Below are 21,729 nucleotides of genomic sequence, written 5' to 3'. Positions count from 1 at the left end.
CAAACAAACAAAAACCCCCAGAGATTCACTGTTTTTTTTTTATCTTGGAGATCTGCAAAACAAAGTGTGGTTATTCCTGCTATGCCTTTTAACCTAAGTAGTTGTTGGTGAATTGATTACATTTCCTGTTTTCAGTAAAGTAGAAATAGGCTACTGTGTGTTACCCCTTAATTTTGGGGGGGACGTTACTTAGTTTCAGTCAAAAGAAGAAAAATGTAAACTTTAGGAAAGAGTCCGAATATAAATCTGGCCGATGAAAAACTCTTGAAATTTAAATGGTATCAAAAGTTGAAAAAAGGTTTCATGGGAGAGGGAGAAAAGCAGCTTTAAAAATTAGCGTAGAGATGGAGTTCTAGTGTGAAGATAATTTTTTTCGCTGCTCACAAAGTATGTTTTTAGTGCTGCTGACAATGTTTATGAGTAAAGCAACAAGACAGTCGATGATGTTGAAATAACAAAAAAGAACTGACTACAATTTTAGTGGAGAAGATAAATGTAACGTTGACCTTCTTGTTCTGTCATGTAGGCCTACCGACCTTCAAAGTTTAAATTATATGCTTCAAACAAATTGTATGGGTTTTTGTGCATTTAAAGAGATTAAGACATATAGTGGTTCAGAATTAACTAGTTATGGTGTGTATAGTGAAATGCTTTTTAATGAAAAGCCTGAATATTGTCTTAAATTTGTCCCAGAACAAAATTACGTCAAGCCAACAGAAGAAAGTTTTGAAGTCATGATCTTTCAGTGAAGCCTCACCTGTTGAATTTAGGAGACTTTCTCGCTCTGGGTGCTTAGAAAATACTATATTGCTGTTCTAATGGAAAAGCTGCATCTTAAATACCTCTATTTTTATACTTGTCATGTAAACTGTGTTTAGTATCTAAGTTCAGAACCCATGTTTGCCAATCAGTAACAAAAAGCAATGGTGCTTTTATTTTTTTCAATTTCAATAAAAAAGCAATGTTTGTTTCGTAAATCAGTGTCCACCGGTGAAAGCCTTACTTGGATACTCATGTGATTTCTTACTTGTGAATTTGTCAAATACCCTGTTTCTTGCACTTATTTGACACTCATATTCTGTTTTGTGATATTTTTATGTCCCCATCTGTAAAATGAGAATTGGATTCAATAATCTCTTCCAGCTCTAAGATAATAATAATAGTAACAACAGTTATTGAGTACCTATGAATGTTCCAGGTACTATATTAGGTGCATTGTATTTATTTCAGCAGACTTGAAAGGTGGGTATTGGTCCTATTTGATTTAGAGTCTAGAAGAAGATACCTTGCTCCAGATCCTGTATCTTATAGATTTTGAAACCCAGGATTCAAATCTAGGCCTGATTGGCTCCAGAGCCTTTCAAGCTCTCCTCTACTATCCTTTCATTTTATGTATTTTTTTCATGGGTTTATATCATGTGTCTCCAGGTAGATTGTGAATTCTTTCAGTGCAAGCCACTAAGCTTCATAGTGGCTCTATTTTTGTATTACTTTATACACCCGATAGTACTTAATAATTGTTTAGATACCTATTATAATACTGTTCTGAGCTGGGGAAAATCTTGCTTTCAAAATCCTGTTTATATAATTAAGCTTAATGTTGACTCTTTGTATTTCTTCCACTGAAGAAAGCCCTTAAGAATGTGAAAGAAGTTCCTAATTACTTCCCACAAATCAGAGAGTAGAGGCATTAGAAATACAGTGAGATCACAAATGTGGAGTAGTTTTCAAAGGATTTAGCATCAGTCTGAGAAATAATAGTATTTAATTGCAGCATGGGTTGGGGAGTAAAAAAGGAAAATAAGAATCATAATGGTAAACCCAAAGAGCTAAGGGCTTCATGACTTTGTTTGAATTTTATGAATTATTGGCGTCCCAGTGTCTCTTGTGAAAAGGTTGAAAAGTTAAAAAAAAAAAATTATTTCCTTAATCCAGATTAAGATAATTTTGAAGGATCTGTTTTTGAAGGTTATTCATGGTTCCATAAATTTCCTATAAATATTTGAGAATCAGTATTTTAATTACATCATGCACATGTTCTAACTGTATCAGGTTCTAATCAGATATTAACTCAGGAGATGAAAAAATACAAAATCATTAACCTTTTGAAAGTAATGATATTTTGTACTGGTTTTACCAATTAGAATGCATTACTGTATGTTTGTCATACTACATGTAGTTAAACACTTTATTCATGTTATGTGATCATGTTTTAAGTAGTTAATCACATCATGAATGAGCTCTTGAGTCCTCCACTCTTTGATAGGTATAAAAATTTGGTTTAGATTCATAGACCTTTTTTGTGTTGCTTTTATTTCTAAGAATTGGAAGTATTTTTTTATAGTGTAACACTTTAACTTTATTTTTTATTTATTTATTTATTTTTAATATATTTTTATTGATTTCAGAGAGAGGAAAGGAGAGGGAGAGAGAGACAGATAGAAACATCAATGATGAGAGAGTCATTGGAGACCTAACCCACAATCTGGGCATGTGCCCCAACTGGGAATCGAACCTCGATCTCCTGGATCCTAGGTCGATGCTCAACCGCTGAGCCATGCCCGGCCGGGCATAACTTTATTTTTTTAACACTTTAATTTTATGAATCCCTTTGCTAAATTCTTCAAAATGCAAGTCCCTTTTCTCCATCGTGATTCATTTAGGACTGTGAAATACACCCAGTGTTTTGAAGCTCTCTATGTGGGTAGAAGAAAGTGTTGGAAGAACTGTAGCTGTGCCCATAGGATAGTAGTGCTGATGACAGCAGTTAGCATTCATTGTGTGCTTATTATGCACAAACATTGTGTTACATGTTGTTTATGTCCATCATCTTCTTTAATCTTTAAAACAACTCTATGAGATGGATACTATCATTATCCCCATTTTGTGGATGAGGAAACTGAGCTTGAGAGAGGGGACTGACCCGAGGACACAGATCTAATAAGTGTTAGAGCCAGGATTTGAGTCCTGGCACTCGGACTACAGAGTCATAGCTCTTAACTCTCATGTACCAATAAAAATAGTCATCACCATTTACCATCTGTGTGCAGTGGGCCTTTTAAAATTTCTTACACCTTTAAATCATGAATAATGTACAGAAGTAAAAATAAAGAGAGTAAAAAACAACCATGTTAAAAATGATAGTAAGTTTAAACATAGAAAATACAAATTTTTATTCTCTGTTTTCCTGGTTTTGAAGGTATATGTATCTGAAAAAGACAACATCCTTTGAATGTAATTAACTGCTCATTATTCATCATGCATGAACCTGGTCCATATCCATCTTGTAAAGATGAGCTCCACATTTTAAATGTATTTTTTTTTTTTTTAATATATCTTTATTGATTTCAGAGAGAGGAAAGGAGAGGGAGAGAGGGAGATGGAAACATCAATGATTTGAGAGTCATTGATCGGCTGCAGCCCACAACCCAGGCATGTGCCCTGACCGGGAATCGAACCCCGATCGCCTGGATACTAGGTCGACGCTCAACCGCTGAGCCACGCCCGGCCGGGCGAGCTCCACATTTTAAATACCTCTCTAAATAGGCCCTACCTTATTATTTCTTCTGGTTCTTGCATTTGCAATACTTTGTATGTGTGTTAAGCACAACCTAGCCCTGGCTAGTGTGGCTCAGTTGGTTGCTCATTGTCCCATGCACCAAGACGTCACATGTTCTATCCCTGGTCAGGGCATGTGCCGGGCTTTGGGGCTTGATCCCCAGTGGGGCGCATGCAGGAGGCAGCCAATTAATGATGTTTCTCATCAGTGTTACTTACTGGTTCTTAAGTTTGAGAAAATGAATCTAAGATATTGTCATCTAAAGATGCATAATCTGAGATTTTGTTCATACTAGTGGTTCTTGACTGGGAGTGATTTTGCCCTTCCAAAGGACATTTGGCAATATCTGGAGACATTTTTGATTTATCACCACTGGGTAGTGCTATGGGCATCTATTGGGTAGATAGGGATACTGCTAAACATCCTATAATATACAAGACAGCCCCCTCTAACAAAAAATTTTTTGGTTCTGAATGTCGGTAGTGCCCCCCAGAACCCTGGCTTATACCATCAATTTTACTGTCATTATTAGAGAATAGAGTACTGTTACTTCTTTGTTTACATTCATCTTGTGATTCTCTAATAATTGTGAAACTTTTATCCTTCGTCAATTCTCTTTTTACCATTATGGGTGAGATGGAAAATTCTGAATTCTCAACTGTGTTCAAAAAAGCTAAAAAAGACTACAAAGAAAATTTCTCTAGTCTCTCTCTTTTTGAAAGATGAAGCAATGCTTTGGACAGCACAATAAAAACTAAAGGATGATGCAGTAACTAATGTATTTCATGATCGCTTCATATTGAACGGTGGTTATCATTTTTCCATTTTCTTGTTATTTTAGTCTTTTTGGCATAATTGGAAATAATGGATTAAGAAATGATGAACTAATTTCTAGGATAATGAAGTAGCAAATTTCAAGATATAGGACAAATGACTCCATAATGTATCATAGATTTGTAATATGTAATGTTGCAATGGACTTATATGGTAATTGCACAATCAAATGAATTTTGTTCTATTTGAAAATATAAGTAAATTTTCTCTTTGTTAAAACACCTCTTTCTAAAAGTTATGAAATGTCAGTTTTTACATATAATTAGAACTGCTCAAAAAGAAAACCTTAGAAACAAAATTTTGATACAGGATTAATCACTATGTTCTAGAGCTCCCCAGGATGGTATTTCATTTTATACCCTTGGAAATGGTTTTTAAAAAATCAAATTTGATTTCTATTTTGTTTTTAAGAATTTTGCTTCTTGTAAAGCTCTTGTTATATTTTCTTTTTTAGTTCTCAACATAATTATATCTTATTTTATTCATTTTTTTTTTTTTTTAGGAGAGAGAAAAAAAAAAACTTGGAAAAAAATCATACCTGCCAGTATTAGCAAGAGCTTGACTTAAGAAGAAACTTGTCAAAGTCAACAGATTGAAGCTTAACACCACAGGAGTTGTAGTTACTGACCAGGTAAGAATTAAGAATGTATTTTGTTCTTACATATTCTTTCAGGAAGTGATATATGGATGTGATGAAACACATCATTTTTAACACATATGAAATTATAAATCAGATAACCAGATGTAAGGGCTCATGAAAGTCGTTTAGATAACTGGCATTTTTGTGTTTGTTTGCTTTCTATAAACTTAAAGTGATATGATTTAGAACATTTATCAATATATTTCATTTCCAAATGTTAGTATTTTTATTAGATCTGATTATCTTTTCTTAAATGCTTTAGTTTGTTAAATATTTTTTCCTGTTTGCTGAGACATCTAATTTTGCTAAAAACACAAATTTGACCTGCCAGATTTTCTTTCCCTCTGCTCCCCACATTGCTCATGTATATTCACAGCATCTGGAGTCTGTGTAAAGTCATCAGAAACAACACAGGGAATAGATAAACTGAACACAGCTGGGAATCGACTTTGGCCTGGAATATGTATAATGTCTAAAGTTGTTAGGTTTTTTGTTTTTTTTTTAATCCTCACCCGAGGATATATTTTCATTGGTTCTTTTTTAGAGAGAAAGGAAAGGAAACAGAGACGGAGAGAAACAGCAACGTGAGAGAAACATCCATCAGTTGCCTCCCTTACTGCTCTAACCGAGGATCCAACCCACAACCTAGGCATGTGTCCTGACCAGGAATCAAACCACAACCTTCTAATGTACAGGACAGTGCTCCAACCAACTGAGCCAACAGGCCAGGGCATGTTGCTAGGGTTTTTTCCCCATTTGTTTTTAAGTTTGTAAGCTTGAAATGGTCCAAAAGAAATTTTTTTCCTTTGGTAATATATTCTAGAGAAATTTCTTTAATATTTTAAAATATACAGGTTGGGTGGTTGTTGTTTTTTTCTATAGCCTTTAAAAAGTACTATATATTGAATGCCATATTTGAGTTGAAGAATTTTAATGAGAATTTGATGGAGATTTTATTTGTAAATGTTCCTATGAGGAGTATGAGTTAAGGTTGTAAAGCAGAAATTTGGACTATCAGGTTTTCATTTTTTAAAAGGAGTTTATTTGTTGTTAATCTCACAAACTTGTAGAGTGAAAGCCAGATACTAAAGTATATGATTACATTTATATAGAATTCAAAAATAGCAGAACTGATCTATGCTGTTAGAAGTTGGAATTCTACTTTTGTGGGGTGGTAGAGACTAGGAAGGGGGCATAGGAGGTGTTCTTAGGTGCTGATGTTCTGTTCCTTCATTTAGGTCTAGGTGGTGGTTATGGGGGTGAGTTCACTTTATGAAAATTCCCTGGTTGACTCATTATGTACTCTTTTGTATGTGGACTTGAATAAAGTTTGCAATGTTAGCATTGTTAAATATTCTCAGGATTAAATTGTTAGCAGAATTCAACAAACATGATTAGGCAGTAAAGTAGTGGTCATCAGTATATTATTGAGTTTCAGTTTGTATAGCAGTTTTAACTAGTAAAACAATATGGACAAATGACTAATCTGTTAGCATTTAACTTAGAATATATTTGTGGTAATACCATTTTCTAAAGCATACACTTAGGAAGAAGAGGAATTTTAAGGCATAGTAGCAAGTAGGAAAAAAGCTTTGTTTAAGTGTTTAGTTGTACTGGGTATTAGTTAATTTTTATAACTTGATTGCTTCTTTTTGTGTATTTGAGGCCATGTTAGTACCCTTGCTATATTTTTCCTTTGAGTTTTTTGTGAATTTTTCAGGTTTTTCAGAATGTCTTCTGTAGTTATTCCAGACATAAAAAACAAATCAGATTGATATTTCAAAGTTAATCCCCTCTGTATTGATTAACTCTTAAGATTATAATTGAGAACAGCAGCTGCATTTCCTCAGTGAAAATGGTACCTATCTCCACAATATCTGAAATAACACAAAACGTCTGTGTGGGTTCTAAAACACTATCTTAATGCATGTAATATTTACTTTTAGTATTCCTTTTAGTATAATGAGTTCATTTTTAAAAAGCCTTTGATGCAAGTTCAGAGATCCATAATCTGCTCGCAATGTCTTTCACATGTAGTTTTGATGATAACTGACAAGCTTGTAAGTTAATTAGCACAGAACTTACTAATGAGGATGTTAAAATTTAATTTAAAAGTGAGGATTTTTATTTGTACACTCTGGAAAAATTGAAGGAAATTCAATCATACAGATGATAAGCATTTCAGGCAGTTTTTCCTCATTCAGGTACTTTTATTAGATAACAATAAGAAAATATAATTAACTTAATGATAGCAAAGTTTTGAAATTATGCTAAGATTGCTTGTCTTTAAAACTGGGGATAACCCAAAACCAAAGCAGTAAGATAAGGTCTGTTAATTAGCATGGAAGACAGCTTCTTGAATTAATATGTGGTGTTAATTAACAGGAAGTCTGATGTTGTGTTGTAATTACCACCAATATTTTTGACATACTGAGTGACTGAAGGTGAATTATATAGATAGCAATTGAGTAAACACTTTTGTGCTTAGAAACGTTTTCCTTTGTTTCTGTTTTCTAGAAATATGGACAGACTTCTTAGACTTGGAGGAGGTATGCCTGGACTGGGCCAGGTTAGTATACAGACTCTCAGTATTTCTTTGTATAAACTGCAAGCCTTTTTCTAGTTATCCAAAGAGAAAGAAATCATTCCCAAGAAAATCACCTCATAGATAACCTTATGGTAAGAAGTTTACCTTATTGCTGGTTGCTGTATTTCAACACTAAACATGTGGAGAACATTTTTTATTATCTTAATTTAATTTTCACCTAGGAATAAGAATTTTCTCTGTTTGCTTTCATTTAAAATTTTGGGATATGTGAGATTAACAAACTTGCCTTTTAGTAAAAAGGGGACTCAGAATATCTTATTTGGGGGTTTACAATGTAGACTTTAGAAGTAACACATGAAAAGGTAAACATGACATACTCTTGATAAGATCTAGAAAACTGACCCATAGAATGTTTGTATGTATAATCTTAAAACTGATAAATTCCTGTTAGTAATTATGATACATGGATGAATTAATAAGTAATATCTCTTTTTTCTCTAATTTTGGTGCAGATTTTTTTTACAGTCTTACTAAAATTAAGTGAATTTTCAGTTGTCTTAATATTATCATTTATCTTGTTCCATGCTATTGGACAAATGACCCCCTAATAGATTTCTATCTCAGGGTATTATATCTACTTTCATCTAAAGAAGAAATTTCTGCATCTTGAGTTCTGCACTAATTATCTGTTCACTCCTCTATTAACAAGAGAGATGACTATGTGTTGTTCCTTCCTTTTATGTAATGGATTGTTTTATTACCAAGTTTGTGACTATTTTTATAACCCACCTTTAGAACCCCTTTAGTTACCAACTTTACCTCATTTCCATATCACTATTGATGACTTTGTCTTCTTTCATTCAGAGTAGTCTATATTTTGTGTAAAAAACAGTTTTGTCTTAAATTTCATGAAATTTTATGTTTTAGAGGCATTTTTTCCCCAATAAATCTTTGATTAAATCTATCATGGTTTATGACTAATAAATCTTTTAGAAAGTTGAAATCATTTTGTGATTCTGTATTGCATCCTTGCATAGGCTTCAGTTATTTTTTTGCTTGCTTTTGTTAGATTTAAGTATTCTCATGTTTCTCTACTATCAGCCTGCTTCTTTGGATTCTTCAGTTTTGTAAGATGTAATCCATTTTCTTAACAGGTCTAAGCATCTCTGAACTTGACCCTCCCAAAGCTGCTTCTGTACTTTTATAAACATTCTATATAGCTTATAAAATTTCTCTAACTTATTCTGAAATTAACAATAACTTTGTTAAGACATATAAAAGTGTCAGAAGTGAACTGAGGTGGTATGTAGGCACTGCAAATTTGCAGATTCACCTGCAAATTACAGGTAAGGATGTTGCCCTAGTAGAATTCTTAAGGGAAGTTGCATCAAATTTAAATACCAAAATAACATTCCTTGAGCATTGGATGCAATGAATCATATATGTCCATACTAGAATCCATGCTGGGAAATTGCTGGACGTGAAATAGTGGTTTTACTGACCACAAATTGAGCTACATTATATCTCAGTGACCACTGCAAAGCTTTGCATTAAGTGGAAAACTAAGTTTTGGTTCAGTAACCTCTCTTTGGTTTGTGATAATTTAATCAGCTGTTGGGTCCTCAGTTTTTTCTCATTTCAACTTAAAAAATACATTACTTAAGAATTTGTCATTTCATGTGTGTGTTTCATCTGCCCAGTTAGATGACACACTCTCAAAGGAATAATTTGTGGGGGTTCTAGTTCTGTGATATTTCCTTTATCAGATACGAGGATTTTTTAATTTCAAGGGTTAAAATTTTTTTCTAAGACTTTATGTTACTCTTGTTCTAAACTAATTTGTCATATACTTATGACGTTACTTCTGCAACATGAAATGTTCAGTGCATTGTTTTTAATAAACAGGAGTAAAACACTATTTTTACTAAGGAATCAAAAGTCTTTGGATGGATCATAGCTACTCTCACCACAGGCTAGCGCACAGCGGCCAGTTAGAAGGAGCAGAGGAGACCTGAGTGCTTTGTCTTCCGGGCATCCGTACAGAAGGTCCTGTCTGACCGTGTAATGGAAAAGGCAGAATTTCTCCTCCTAACAGTTTTCCACAAAACCTGCTGGTAGGTTCGCAGGTAGCCCTTTGACAACATGGGTATAAGAGCAGAATAGGGTCCTTCATCTTTCTAAGGGCTCCTACCTTTCTCTGAGTAGAAGTAACCTTTCTCTTTCCCATGGCTGACCCTTCAGCTTGTTCTCTGATCCCAACCTTCTTGAAACCTTGCTCCATTGATCACCCCCTTCTCTGCCTATGAAGATACTTAAGTCTCCTGTATCCTAAAAACAAAACTTCCCTCACCCTTTTCTTCCATTTATTTTTAGAATTTCTGAAATAATAGCTTATACTCATATACTTCCTTACCTCCATTGAGTCTCCTGAGATTATATTCTGGCCTCCTCCATTACTGTACTGGAATTGCTTAAATTGCCAAGTCTGTTTGCCTACTTTTAGCTCTCTTTTAACTATACTTCAATATTACACAGTGTTCACAATGCCTTCCTTAAAATTTTCTCTTCCATTAGCTTTATCATGGTAGTTTTTTCCTAGTTCTTCATTATGGTGTCCATACCAACAAAACAACTTAATTTAAAGTTTAATTATTTTTAATATTACATTTTTAAATGTAATAGGCTAAAATGAATCTCTCCACAATCTCCTGCTTCAATATAACTTAGTTTGAAACAAAAACAAGTATTTTATTAGAACTACTAGAATTTGTAAATGAATTCCTTTCAATTTCAAATGTTTTTTTAATTTACTTTGCTAAAGTGCTTGCGAACTTGAAATTTCTAAAAGATGTGAGATGATCGTGTTAAAAGCATTTACTGCTGTAATTTTGCTACCTGGTTGTCTTTATAACTATCCCAGCTTAGGTCTTGGCAACTAAACTATTTCCAAAAGCAGTGAAGACAAAATCCAAGAGATGTGAATAGCCAAAGCATAGTCTTCAGTCTCTGAAAGCGTTAGTTTAAGTCTGGGTCCATTTTAGCTTTAGAAACAGTCAAAGGAAGCCTAAAACTAATAGAAACTTAAGTAAAATGTAGTGGCATTTATTGTCTTGTATATGGATTTGTTAGGCCAATATTTTGAGATCTGTGTGTTGGGTGTTATGTTCTAGGGAATTACCAGGGTAAATAAGAACATCATTACTTAATCTAGGCACCTTACATTCTAGTAGATACATGATAATTATGTTTTAAGTGCCTGGCACATAATAACTACTTTTGAGGGAGAGAATACTAGTGTTCCTTATAAATAGTGATTTGTTAGTATAGTGGATGTAGGGTTTAATTTTTTCCACAAAAAGGGAAAAATGCGCCTGAGGTGATGTTTGAGCTAAATTTTGGAGTATATGCTAAGACATTCAGAAAGGCTGGAGAATAGGTTATGTGAGGGGAAATAATGGGAAAAGAAGGTAGTAAAAAAGACTTTGGAGAAGATTATGAAAGATGTTGAATGCCACTCTTAGTGAATATTACTTTTTATCCCATAAGCATCGCAGTTTTATGATTTTTAAAGCAGTGTTGTGAGATAACTCGGTCTGTGCTTCTAGTGGTAGTTTGGAGAATAGGTAGAAGGGAAGAGACTGAAAGCAAAGTCATCAATTATAGGAAATCTTTCTGACTTTTTACCTTCCAGGCACATTGTAGGATTATACTTGTCCATCACTTTTGAAGTTAGCCTGACCATGATTTTACTTTGATGAATGCAATATGAGTTGGAAATTAACAGGTCATCTTTAGGTGGACCCTTCAAGAATCAGTGTGAGACTTGCCTCCACTGGTAATCAAGGAAGAATGGAGATGGAACCACTCAGAGCTGTGTCCCTGAGAGAGAATGACATTTAACCTGCAAGCCAGAAGTCCTGTGATTTTTGTGAAATACCCTAATTTTTTTGGTCTCCACTTTTCATTTTAAGCAACCTGGTGTAGGTCAAACTAAGCACAGATGCATGCACATGTTGACTACAAGTGATTGCTTTGCAGCTTTCTGATATAGACTTTGGTAATTTCCAGATGCAAAAATAAGGGAAAATACTGTAGATGAGTGATCACAGAAGGCTTTCTGAAAGTGGCAAGGTATAAGCTACATTTTGAAGGATTATTTCAGGCAGCTAGATTTTAAAAAATAACTTCATGAATTGGATAGGATTTAGTTTATTTGCTATAACTCACAAATCCATACAGTATATGGATTTTGTATATATAACTAATAACTTTTTTTGTTTTCCATTACGGGTCTTGGATGAAAAATATTCTTTCAATTTTTATTTTTTAGGATTTGGTCTAATGTTTTATAGAAAGGATTAATTTAATATAGCAATGGGAAAATGACTGGAATAAATGAAGAAATAATATCGTTTTTATGGATAAGGAGTCTTAATATCACATTCCAATTTTCTCTGATTAATCATAAATTCAATGTAGTTCCAATAAAAATGCCAACCGGAACTTTCTTGGAATTATAAAACTGATTCTAAAATTCATATAGAAGAAAACAATCCAAGAATAGCAAAGAAATTCTTAGAAAGGAAAATGAAAGTTGCTTTAACAAATATCAAAAGATATGTTAATGCTGTATGACTCAAAGAGTGTTATGTTGGTATAATGATAGCCGGGTAGATCAGTGTAATCAAATAGAAAGCCGAGAAATAGATTTATGCATATATGGGAAATTAATTTGTGATAGAGGTGGTATTAAAAATTAGTGGGGAAGTAGAGACCTGTTCATTAAATGATGCTGAAGCAGGGGGCTTTCTATGTGGGGGGAAATTAATATTAGATTCCTGTCTTACCCTGTATACAAAAATATATATTAAATGAAAACCTAACTGAAAATCAAACTATAATTTTGGAATATATACCCATTAGGATGGCTATTTCCACAAATAAACCAAAAACAACTGTTGATAAGGATGGAACCCTTGTGCATTCCTGGTAGGACTGTAAAATTGTATGACCTCTGAAGAAAACAGAATTACCATATGATCCAGCAATTCCATTAGTGGGTCTATACCCCACGGAATTGAGAGCAGGGACTCAAATAGATATGTGTACACCGGTGTTCATAGTAGCGTTGTTCACAGTAGCCAAGAGGTGGAAGCAGCTCGCTTCTATTGATGGCTGAATGAACAAAACAAAATGTGATGTGAACGTTCTGTGAAATATTCAGCCTTTAAAGGGAAGGGAATTCTGACATATGGTACAACGCGGATAAACCTTGCAGACGTTATGCTAAGTGGAATAAGCCTGTCACAAAAAGACAAGATATTGTGTAATTCCACTTATATGAGGTGCTAGAGTAGGCATATTTGTAGAGACAAAAAGTAGAATGGTGATTGCTGGGGGATGGGGCTCATAGTGGAGTGAGGAGTTAGTGTGTAATGGGTACAGAGTTTCAACTTGGGAAATGAAAAGTTTCTGTACAGTGGTTATGGTTGCATGACAGTGTGAATGTACTTAATGCCACTGAACTATACACTTAAAAATGGACAGAATGGTAAATCTTATGTATATTCTACCACAGTTAAAATAAAATTACGGTATCTTTAAAAAGAGATTAATATCTACCTTAGATTGTTCGTATAAGGATAACATAAACTCAGAGTGAACATCTCAATCACCACAGTAGATAGCCCCCAAAAATATTATGTGGAAGAAAATTTTATGTCCTTGTGACCTCAAAATAGGAAAGCATAACTCAAAAGAGAAGATTGGGAATTTGACTGCCTCAATACATTACTAACTCTTGTCCCAACAAAGACAATAGGAACAAACTTTAAAGACAAGCAGTAGAGGGAGAGAAGTTATTTGCAACACATTTATCCACAACACATTTATCTGAAACACATTTAGCAGAAACCATAATTCAGGAAGAAAATAAAGAAAACCTCATAGAAAAAAGATCATGAAGTGGTAATTTGTAGAGCAAGAATTTCCAACAAGCATATGAAAAAATACTCAGCCTCACTCTATAGCAGGAAAATGAAAATTGAAACAAGTATTAGATTTTTTTTTTTTTTTTACTCAAAAGTCTGTTGTATTAAGTATTAATGAAGACTTGGGAAAGCAAAAATTCTTATGTAAGCTTTTTTCCTGAAGGTGGGTGGGTGTGGGATGTGGGAGTTCATTGGAAATTGTATCTTAGTGCTTATAACATTACCTGGCAAATAGAAGGTCATAAATATATGTCGAGTGAACACACTATATGTGGAGTATAAATGATTAAAGTTACTTTGGAAAGCAATTTGACAGTATATAGTAAAAGTTGAAAATGCCCTAACTTCTGTCACTCAGCAATTCGATTTATTCACTTTAGAGAAACTTTTACACGTGTAGAGACATGTTTAAGGATATTCTTTATGACATTGTTTGTGTTATTGAAAAGTTGCAAAATACTAAACATCTATCTACAGCACAGTGTGTTATGATAGAATATTATGCAGCAGTTAAAATGAACTAGACTATATCAATGTGTATAATAGATCTTATAAACATATTAAGAGAAAAATTCAGGTTGTAGAGCTATATATACAATGTGAAAGCAGTAACATTAATTTAAAAAACATAAAATAACACTTTTTAAGTGTATATAACTCTTGAGTGAAAGGATCACAAAGTCTATACCGGCACTGTGCAGTAGAACTTTCTACATAATGGACATGTTCTATATCTACACTGTTTGATACAGTAGGCACTAGCCACATGTGCCTATTAAGCCCCTGAAAATGTGACTGGAGCAATGGAAGAACTAAGTTTTAATTAATTTAAATTAATTTAAGTTTAATAGCCACATGTAGCTATTGAATTCATGTGATGTGCTTAGTGTGACCAAAGAACTGAATTTTTATTTTTATTTTTATGTAGTCACATGTAACCTTGGCTACCATATTGTACAGCACAGGCCTACATAAACCACACCAAATTCATGAGAAGGGAGGGAGGCTAAAGGAACTTGCATTTTATATGTAATGTTCTCTCTTTTTAATAAACAAACCAAAGCAAAAGAGCATTACATTATGAGTAACATTAGATGATGTGAAATAACATTTTCCTTTAGTACTTTCTAAAAAAGCCACCAAGTAAAACAAAATCAGAAATAACTTTTTATTGTTTATTACTTTTTCTCATACCTTGTGTAGGCATTCCATATTCTCCCTCAATCTTGGAGTTGAAGAGGGTAACACAAGATAGGTTGCCAGATACTAGATCATGCAGGGCCTTGTAGAAGGTTCTCTTCTGAGTGAGTTGAGAGTCTAATTAGAGATTTTTGGGCAAAGGAGTGATGCTTATTAGACTTGCATTTTTAAAGAACTGGATACTCCTGAGATGAGATGTAAGAGGCAAGAATAGAAGCATCGACAAGAAGCTACTACAATGCTGTTTTAAAATTACAGATTGTGATGTTTATTTTTATTGTATATTTATTTGATAGAGAACTTCTGGTGTGGCTTAATGTAACAATTCGTCTTTACACCTGTTACATTTGAAATAAAACTATTTACTACTGGCACAGTAGCATGAAAATGAGCAGGTTTTTACAAAGGCTTTTTATGAGTTCTCTTTATGTTCCTTGAGCTCTTTAGCCTGTCTGTATAGACAATTAAAAAGTATAGTTCCTAATCATTCTATTCATGTAATTGAATTGATGTTTCTACTCAGAAAATTAAGAAAGAGGTCAGGTCAAAAGCAAGCTAATTAGAGCATTCTCTTTCTAGTTGTCTCTGCAGCTTTATTCTTTTCAGTAGATACTGAGAGGTCTCAAATCAACTCTTGGGAGTTCTCAAATAAGTAAAGGGGAAACAAATTCATGGTGGGTGCAGTCTAGTTAATCTGTGTAATTTCGTTTGAACATTGTAGTTGTGACTGTCTTTCAGAGAGAAACATCTTTGACATTGTGAATGTTAAATTTCTATTTTGATATGAAATTACCCTAAATTATTTTCTTTGAGTTCTTTAGCAAATAAGGGGAGCAGTGATGTATTTTCAATTACAGTGAAATTGTCTTCCGACATTAATCACATTCTAGTGAAATAGAAAATCAAAATTATGAGGAAAAATGAAATGTTAAGATTTTAAATTTGAAAAATGTAAAAAGAAAAAATAAAAAATATTTTAAACTTGAAATCAAGGATATGATGGATCTATGACACCTGATAGCATTTTTTGATAGAAAAGGGTATATGGGATGAGAAACGAGAAGATACCTCTAATATAGGAAACTAAAATATTGCAGTATAATCTCGGTATTCCAAATGTATGGGGATGTTATGATCATAAAAATTCAATCTATATCTTTTCCTTCCCTACCCTCAACATTGTTGTGCATGTTTGATTTACTGATTACATTGCTCATTTGGTATATTGATCTTTGGTCTCATCTTAAACTTGTATAATATAACTTTCAGTTTTTCAGTTCATATTGTCATTTGGACAGTTCTCTAGATATCAGTGAACTGGGCAGACATGGCCAGCATTTTCTCCTGCAACACACATTCAAAGTGATTGTTTGTGGGTTGAGCGCCCTGGAAGTATGCCGCCAGAGCAGGGCAATGGTGTCCACTGGACAGACTCCCAGTGCTGCTTTTCAAACTACTCCCAGTGATTTCACAGGCTCTTCCCTCCAGGAGACTGAATGCCACATGTATTGGGCACAGTGGGAAGGCTTAGGAACAATAAAGAGTAAATTAATAATTATGACAGTTATACTTTACTCTCAGTCACTGTATATATATTTCCCCTGTTTTTGCTCTATTACATTCTTACCTGACTGTGGTAGCTCTGTTAATTAGCTCTTTATTTTCTAGGAAACTCCTTATTTCATGACCTAGTAGAATACATTTTTGTTACCGTTATCTAGCTTTGTCAGTGGGGGAGATCATTTTGATTTTACTTTAGTTTGCACCTGGTTGCACAGTTTTTGGCTACTATTTCCTTCCCATTTGCAGGTTCTGGTTACCATATACATTTCCTAATTTCTGTTTTATATACTAAATGAGATCTTCAGATATTTTAGGCTCTTCCTTGGTGGTTTCCTTGGGGGATATGAGAATTGTAGCTGTTTAGGGAGATAACCAGATACTCTGAATAAGGAATGTAATTGTTAGTGGGGTCTGGAGCAAATGTATGGATCTGTAAAGAGAACCCACATACTTTGACAGTTGTATCGGGATTCCGTTCTAGAAATTGTAGAAGTGGGGTGGGGAAGGGGATGGACTAATATTGAGTGCCTCCCATGTTTTGATGTAAGATGTTCTATGTATTTAATCTTCTCATTTAGTCCTCACTGCAATCCTATGTGGGTAGGGAGAATTATTTCCATATTATACGGTCAAGTCATAGAACTAACAAGAAGTGGAGCTTGAGTTGGAACACAAGTCTTTTGGATGCCAAAGTCTATTCTACATCAACAGCATTTCCTCAGGTGGATAATATCTATAGTGTTGTCACTGGCTACTTGCTTCATAAAGTAAAAAACCTAAAGTAGTCTAGAAATTTTTATTGCATGTAGGTAAAGAGTAAGATGCTTGCTTTTTAAATTTTAAGAAACCTAAAATCTTTGAGAGAGTTTTTCTTTATTTTGACATGTAATACTTGGCCTGTGTTGTAAGAATATTTAAGAAATGAGTGGATATTTCATTTTATTACCTATGATAATGTATATCTTGTGACATATTGATAACAGAAGATACAGATAGTACAACTATTTAATGAAGGTTTATATTTCTTACTCCTTTTCATTCATAAAACATTTTCTTTACTATTCAGAAGCTGATTAGTGCTCTAAACTAATTGCCAAAATGTGTATGTTTTTGTTTTTTCATTAAAAAAATTATTTTGAGAAAGAGGCTTCTGTTATTAAGTGAATTTGAATGACCAGTCTTGTACCTTGACTTGTAATAATGAAAGAAGAGGTACAGAGAGCTAGTTTATTTGAATAATAGACTTGCCAATTAGCCATCAAGTGCTTCCATCTGTGAAATTGTTGATCAGATGGGTTAGCTGGGATGTTTCCAGACTAGGGCATCATAAATGGCACTTGAAAACTGTCACTTTGATGGTGAGGTTTCAAGTATTACACTGCTTGATGCTGTGGGACCTTTATTTCCTTTTGCAGTACCATGTTTTTTTAGAACATACTGATCCCACTTATGAATTCTGTGGCATCAAGAGAACTTGGGAGACCTGCCACTGATGTAAAATTCTGCTTAGTCTGCTCCTCTGGCCTGTGCTGAGATCAAACCAGAGTGTTAACAGCTTCTTTCATGGCCTTCACGGTAATGTTGTTTGGTGATCTGACTGGCATAGACAGGTGATGCTCATTGCTTGTGGGCCAGGGAGCTGGCACACACTGGCAAGTTTCTTTGCACTTTCCTATTAATATAAACTCATTTTCAAATGTCTCACTGCTTTAAATAAACGTAGTCTAAGACCACATAAGTGTTGAGATTTCTACATGTAGCATTTGTGTGAAATGAATTTAACATCTGCCCTATAAATTTTTAAGGGTTTAAGTTACTTATTGGTAAATACTACATTTTAAAATTTGTTTAATAATAACTTGAAAGTATAAATTTCTGAAAATATTGTCATATGTTCTTTCTCACTTTGCCATATCTTCCTTGTTTGGGCTTATGTTTTCTTTAGTGAGTTGGCTTCTTTGAGTGATTGTGGATATGATTAGATATTGGAGTTCCTGAATGACGTTCCTGTCTGATAGGACTATACCATGCTTTTGTTTTCCCACAAACCCAGATTCCTGAAATTTGGGCAGGCTTCCTGGCCACCAGTCTGCATGGGGATAAATTCATGCCCTTGTCACTTTGCGGACACCAGCTTGGCCTTCTGTCTGCCCTGGCACAGATCTCTGACCTGCCCGAACTCACTGTGAAAGGCAGTATGTATTGGGAAACAATGAAAGGCAATGCTCTGGAGCTAGACTAGATTCAAACAGTAGCTAGGCTGAGATCCATGGTGCAAGAAGAGTGAATGAGAATGCCGTGTTAATGCACAGGAAAGAGGATGGTACGGCATCCTGTTCCTCTTCATTTTTCTTCCAGGGTAGATTTTCATATATTGGCATCATCCCAGGCTCTTTAACCTCCCTGAGCTGACCATCTTCCAATGAGAGAAAAGTATCTATTCAAATGTTTTGTTTATTATTTTGTAGTACCTGACCACTGTGCCTTTTTTGTTCTCGAGGGTTGCGCTATTCCCTCTCCTGAGGCAAAAATGCTCAGTAGTTAGTAAATACTATTGGTTAAGCAACAGGTTTCTGTTTTATAGGTGAGGAAATTGAGGCATATAGCAATTAAGTAACTTGTTCAGTGTATTATGACATTTAAAAATACGACATTTTTTTAAAAGGTGACTTCAGAGCAGAACTGGAAGACTGTTGCTTTTAAGTGCTCTTCTGTAGATCATTAAGTGGAAGTATAAGAAGAGAAATAGATGTATGGCCTGTGCCTTCCTTCCAAAAAGAAAAGAACTTTCCCCTGTGCCTTTTGACCACAATACTCTTTCAATGCTTTGTAAACATTTTTCTCCTGATATTTTTTTCTGTCCCTATCCCCTTAATTGCTCAGAAAGAGCAACTCTGTAATATTTTACATGGTCTCCCAAGTTGTATTGTGAATAGATGAATGCTTAATAAAGGTAGGGTGGTGGTCAGGGGCATTTCTAGGAAATTGTGAAGAGATGATGCCTTCCCTTTGTCCTCTGTCTGCTGTGCCTCAGAACTTCCAAGTTTTCTTTGCTTCTAATCAGTATAAATCAAGGAGTTTTTTAAGAACTAAACAAGATATTTTAAAATAGGTAGTTATTTATTTTGTACTGAAATCTTTTTTTATTTTAAGTTTCTTTATCTTTATTGTTGAAAATATTATAGATGTCCCCTTTTTATCCCCATTGATCCCCTCCACCCCGCATGCATCCCACCCCCAGGCTTTCCCCATACCAATGTCTGTGTCCATGGGTTATGCTTATAAACATATAAGTTCTTTGATTAATTTCTCTCCACCCACTCTCCCATCTCCACCTTCCTTCTGAGATCCCTCAGTTTGTTCAATGCTTCTATGTCTCTAGATCCATTTTGCTCATCAGTTTGTTTTGTTTATTATATTCCACATATCAGTGAGATCATGGGGTATTTGTCTTTCTCTGACTGCCTTATTTCACTTAGCATAATACTCTCCAGTTCCCTCCATGCTGTGCCAAAGGATAAAAGATCCTTCTTTTTTACAGCTGCATAGTATTCTAGGTAGTTATTTTTAAATGAGCAGTATATGACATGTTACAGAGTTCAGAAATTATAACTGTGTATATGTTGAGTAAGTGCCCTGGCTGTTTCTGTCCCCTTCCCTAGAAACACCAGGATAGGGGTGTTAACATTTGTGGAGCACTCACATGTACCAGGCACTGTTCTAAGTACTTTAAGTATATTAATGCGTAGTCTTTGCAACAACTGTATGAATTTGGGCTGTATGATCCTCATTTTTCAGACTCTCCTGCAGAATGGAGAAGTGTAAAAAAACAAAAATGGTGAGCCACAGATGGGGAAAGACATATCTAATATAATAGACAAAGCATTATATATATGTATATATATATCTTCTACACATCAATAAGAAAAAACACATCGTTTTTAAAGGGGCAAAAGATAAGAACGTTAGAAGAAACACAAATGGTCTAAACATGTAAGTTAATGGTAGTGTACAACCATTTTTGAAAACATTTTGCTAACATCTAGAAACGATAAAGATTTGCCTACCCTACAACCTAACAGATTTTTTCCTAATTATGTTCCCAATTATGTATCCCACCTGGATACAAGGACATTCATAATAGCATTGTTTATAACAAGGGTTGGTATTCTTTTCTTAAAGGGCCAGATAGTAAATATAGGCTTGTGGACCAAATGGTCTCTGTAGCAACTACTCAATTCCACTCTGCCATTGTCATGTTAAAGCAGCCACACCTAATACAAAAGTGAATGGGCTGTGTTTCAGTAAAACTTTATTTGCAAAAAAAATCAGCTGGCTTACCCACAGGTTATAGTTTGGTGATCTCTAGATACAACATCAAAAATTGAAAACAACCTAATTGTCCATTAGTGGGAAAATGTGTACATAATTACACTTATCAATGGAATTTTGTAAACTAGGTGAGCTTTATGTATCAACATGATTAATCCATACTAATGTAATGAAGGAAAAAAAGCAAGTGAAAGAATAATACATTCTATATGAAGTTTTTATATACAATTTAAAAACATGCAATTACTTTATATTACCTACGTATATTTATTTAGTGAAGATATAAAGAAATGCATAATAATCACCAAAATTAGACCAGAGGCTACAACTAGAGGTAGGGAAACGTGCAGTCAATCAAGGATGATGACACAGGAGCTTCAGCCCAACTGTTTCATTGATGTTTTATTTCATAAGCCAGGTGGTATGTTTATTATTTATTAGATCTTTTTGTATCTCTTAAATATTTTATAAGTTTTAAAAGACACAAACAGTGGTTAGTTAGAAAAAACATTAGTTGTTCACTCAGTGGATAGTTGTCACTTGGCTCTCTCTTTCAGCCCCCTACTTACATTCCTGCCTCATTGGCCTCTGTCCTCCCAGCAAGGCAACTTTTTACTCTTAGGCCTGACAGATAAGCTCTTTAAATGAAATACCCCTGTACCCCATCTGGTGCCATACTATCTCAGTCTCTTGTTCCTTTCTAAGTATATTTCAAGTATGTTAGTTTCCTTTTCTCTAGCCTATCATTTATTCTGCCTTTTGAATATACTTATCCTTCTGGGAGAAGGGATCTAAAGTTCTTAATGAAGACCACACAAGCAAAGGATTGCCTTTGGCATTTTCATGTACACTTGGCTCACAGAGGCATCAGAATGCCTGCTTGGCATGTTTTAGTGTGAGATAGTGATAAAAAAGAAAAGCTAAAACTGCATTTATTTATAAAGAGATGGAAAAGTTATTTATTTAGCATCTTGTGTGTGTTAGATAATCTTTCTCTAGTGTGGAATTCTTTTTATTAGGTCACTAGCCTCCTGTTAATTTTCTGACTTTTAAGATATTCTGT

The 21,729-nt window shown here is 34.3% G+C and overlaps 1 protein-coding gene across 1 annotated transcript in view; it reads left to right on the top strand.

Moving 5' to 3' along the window:
* Positions 1 to 21,729, top strand: part of PSMD14 (proteasome 26S subunit, non-ATPase 14) — a 75,673-nt gene that overhangs the window by 781 nt on the left and 53,163 nt on the right. The window contains exons 2-3 of the mRNA XM_081142443.1: positions 4,896 to 5,024; positions 7,551 to 7,602. Coding sequence (XP_080998569.1) covers positions 7,555 to 7,602 — 48 coding nt within the window. The 5' untranslated portion in view covers positions 4,896 to 5,024; positions 7,551 to 7,554. The remainder of the gene's footprint in view (positions 1 to 4,895; positions 5,025 to 7,550; positions 7,603 to 21,729) is intronic.

The sequence above is a fragment of the Miniopterus schreibersii genome (genome assembly GCF_964146895.1).
Source record: "Miniopterus schreibersii genome assembly, chromosome: 7".
Classification (NCBI taxonomy): domain Eukaryota; kingdom Metazoa; phylum Chordata; class Mammalia; order Chiroptera; family Miniopteridae; genus Miniopterus; species Miniopterus schreibersii.
Note: the sequence above shows the minus strand (reverse complement) of the source record. Positions and strands in the feature narration are given on the sequence as shown.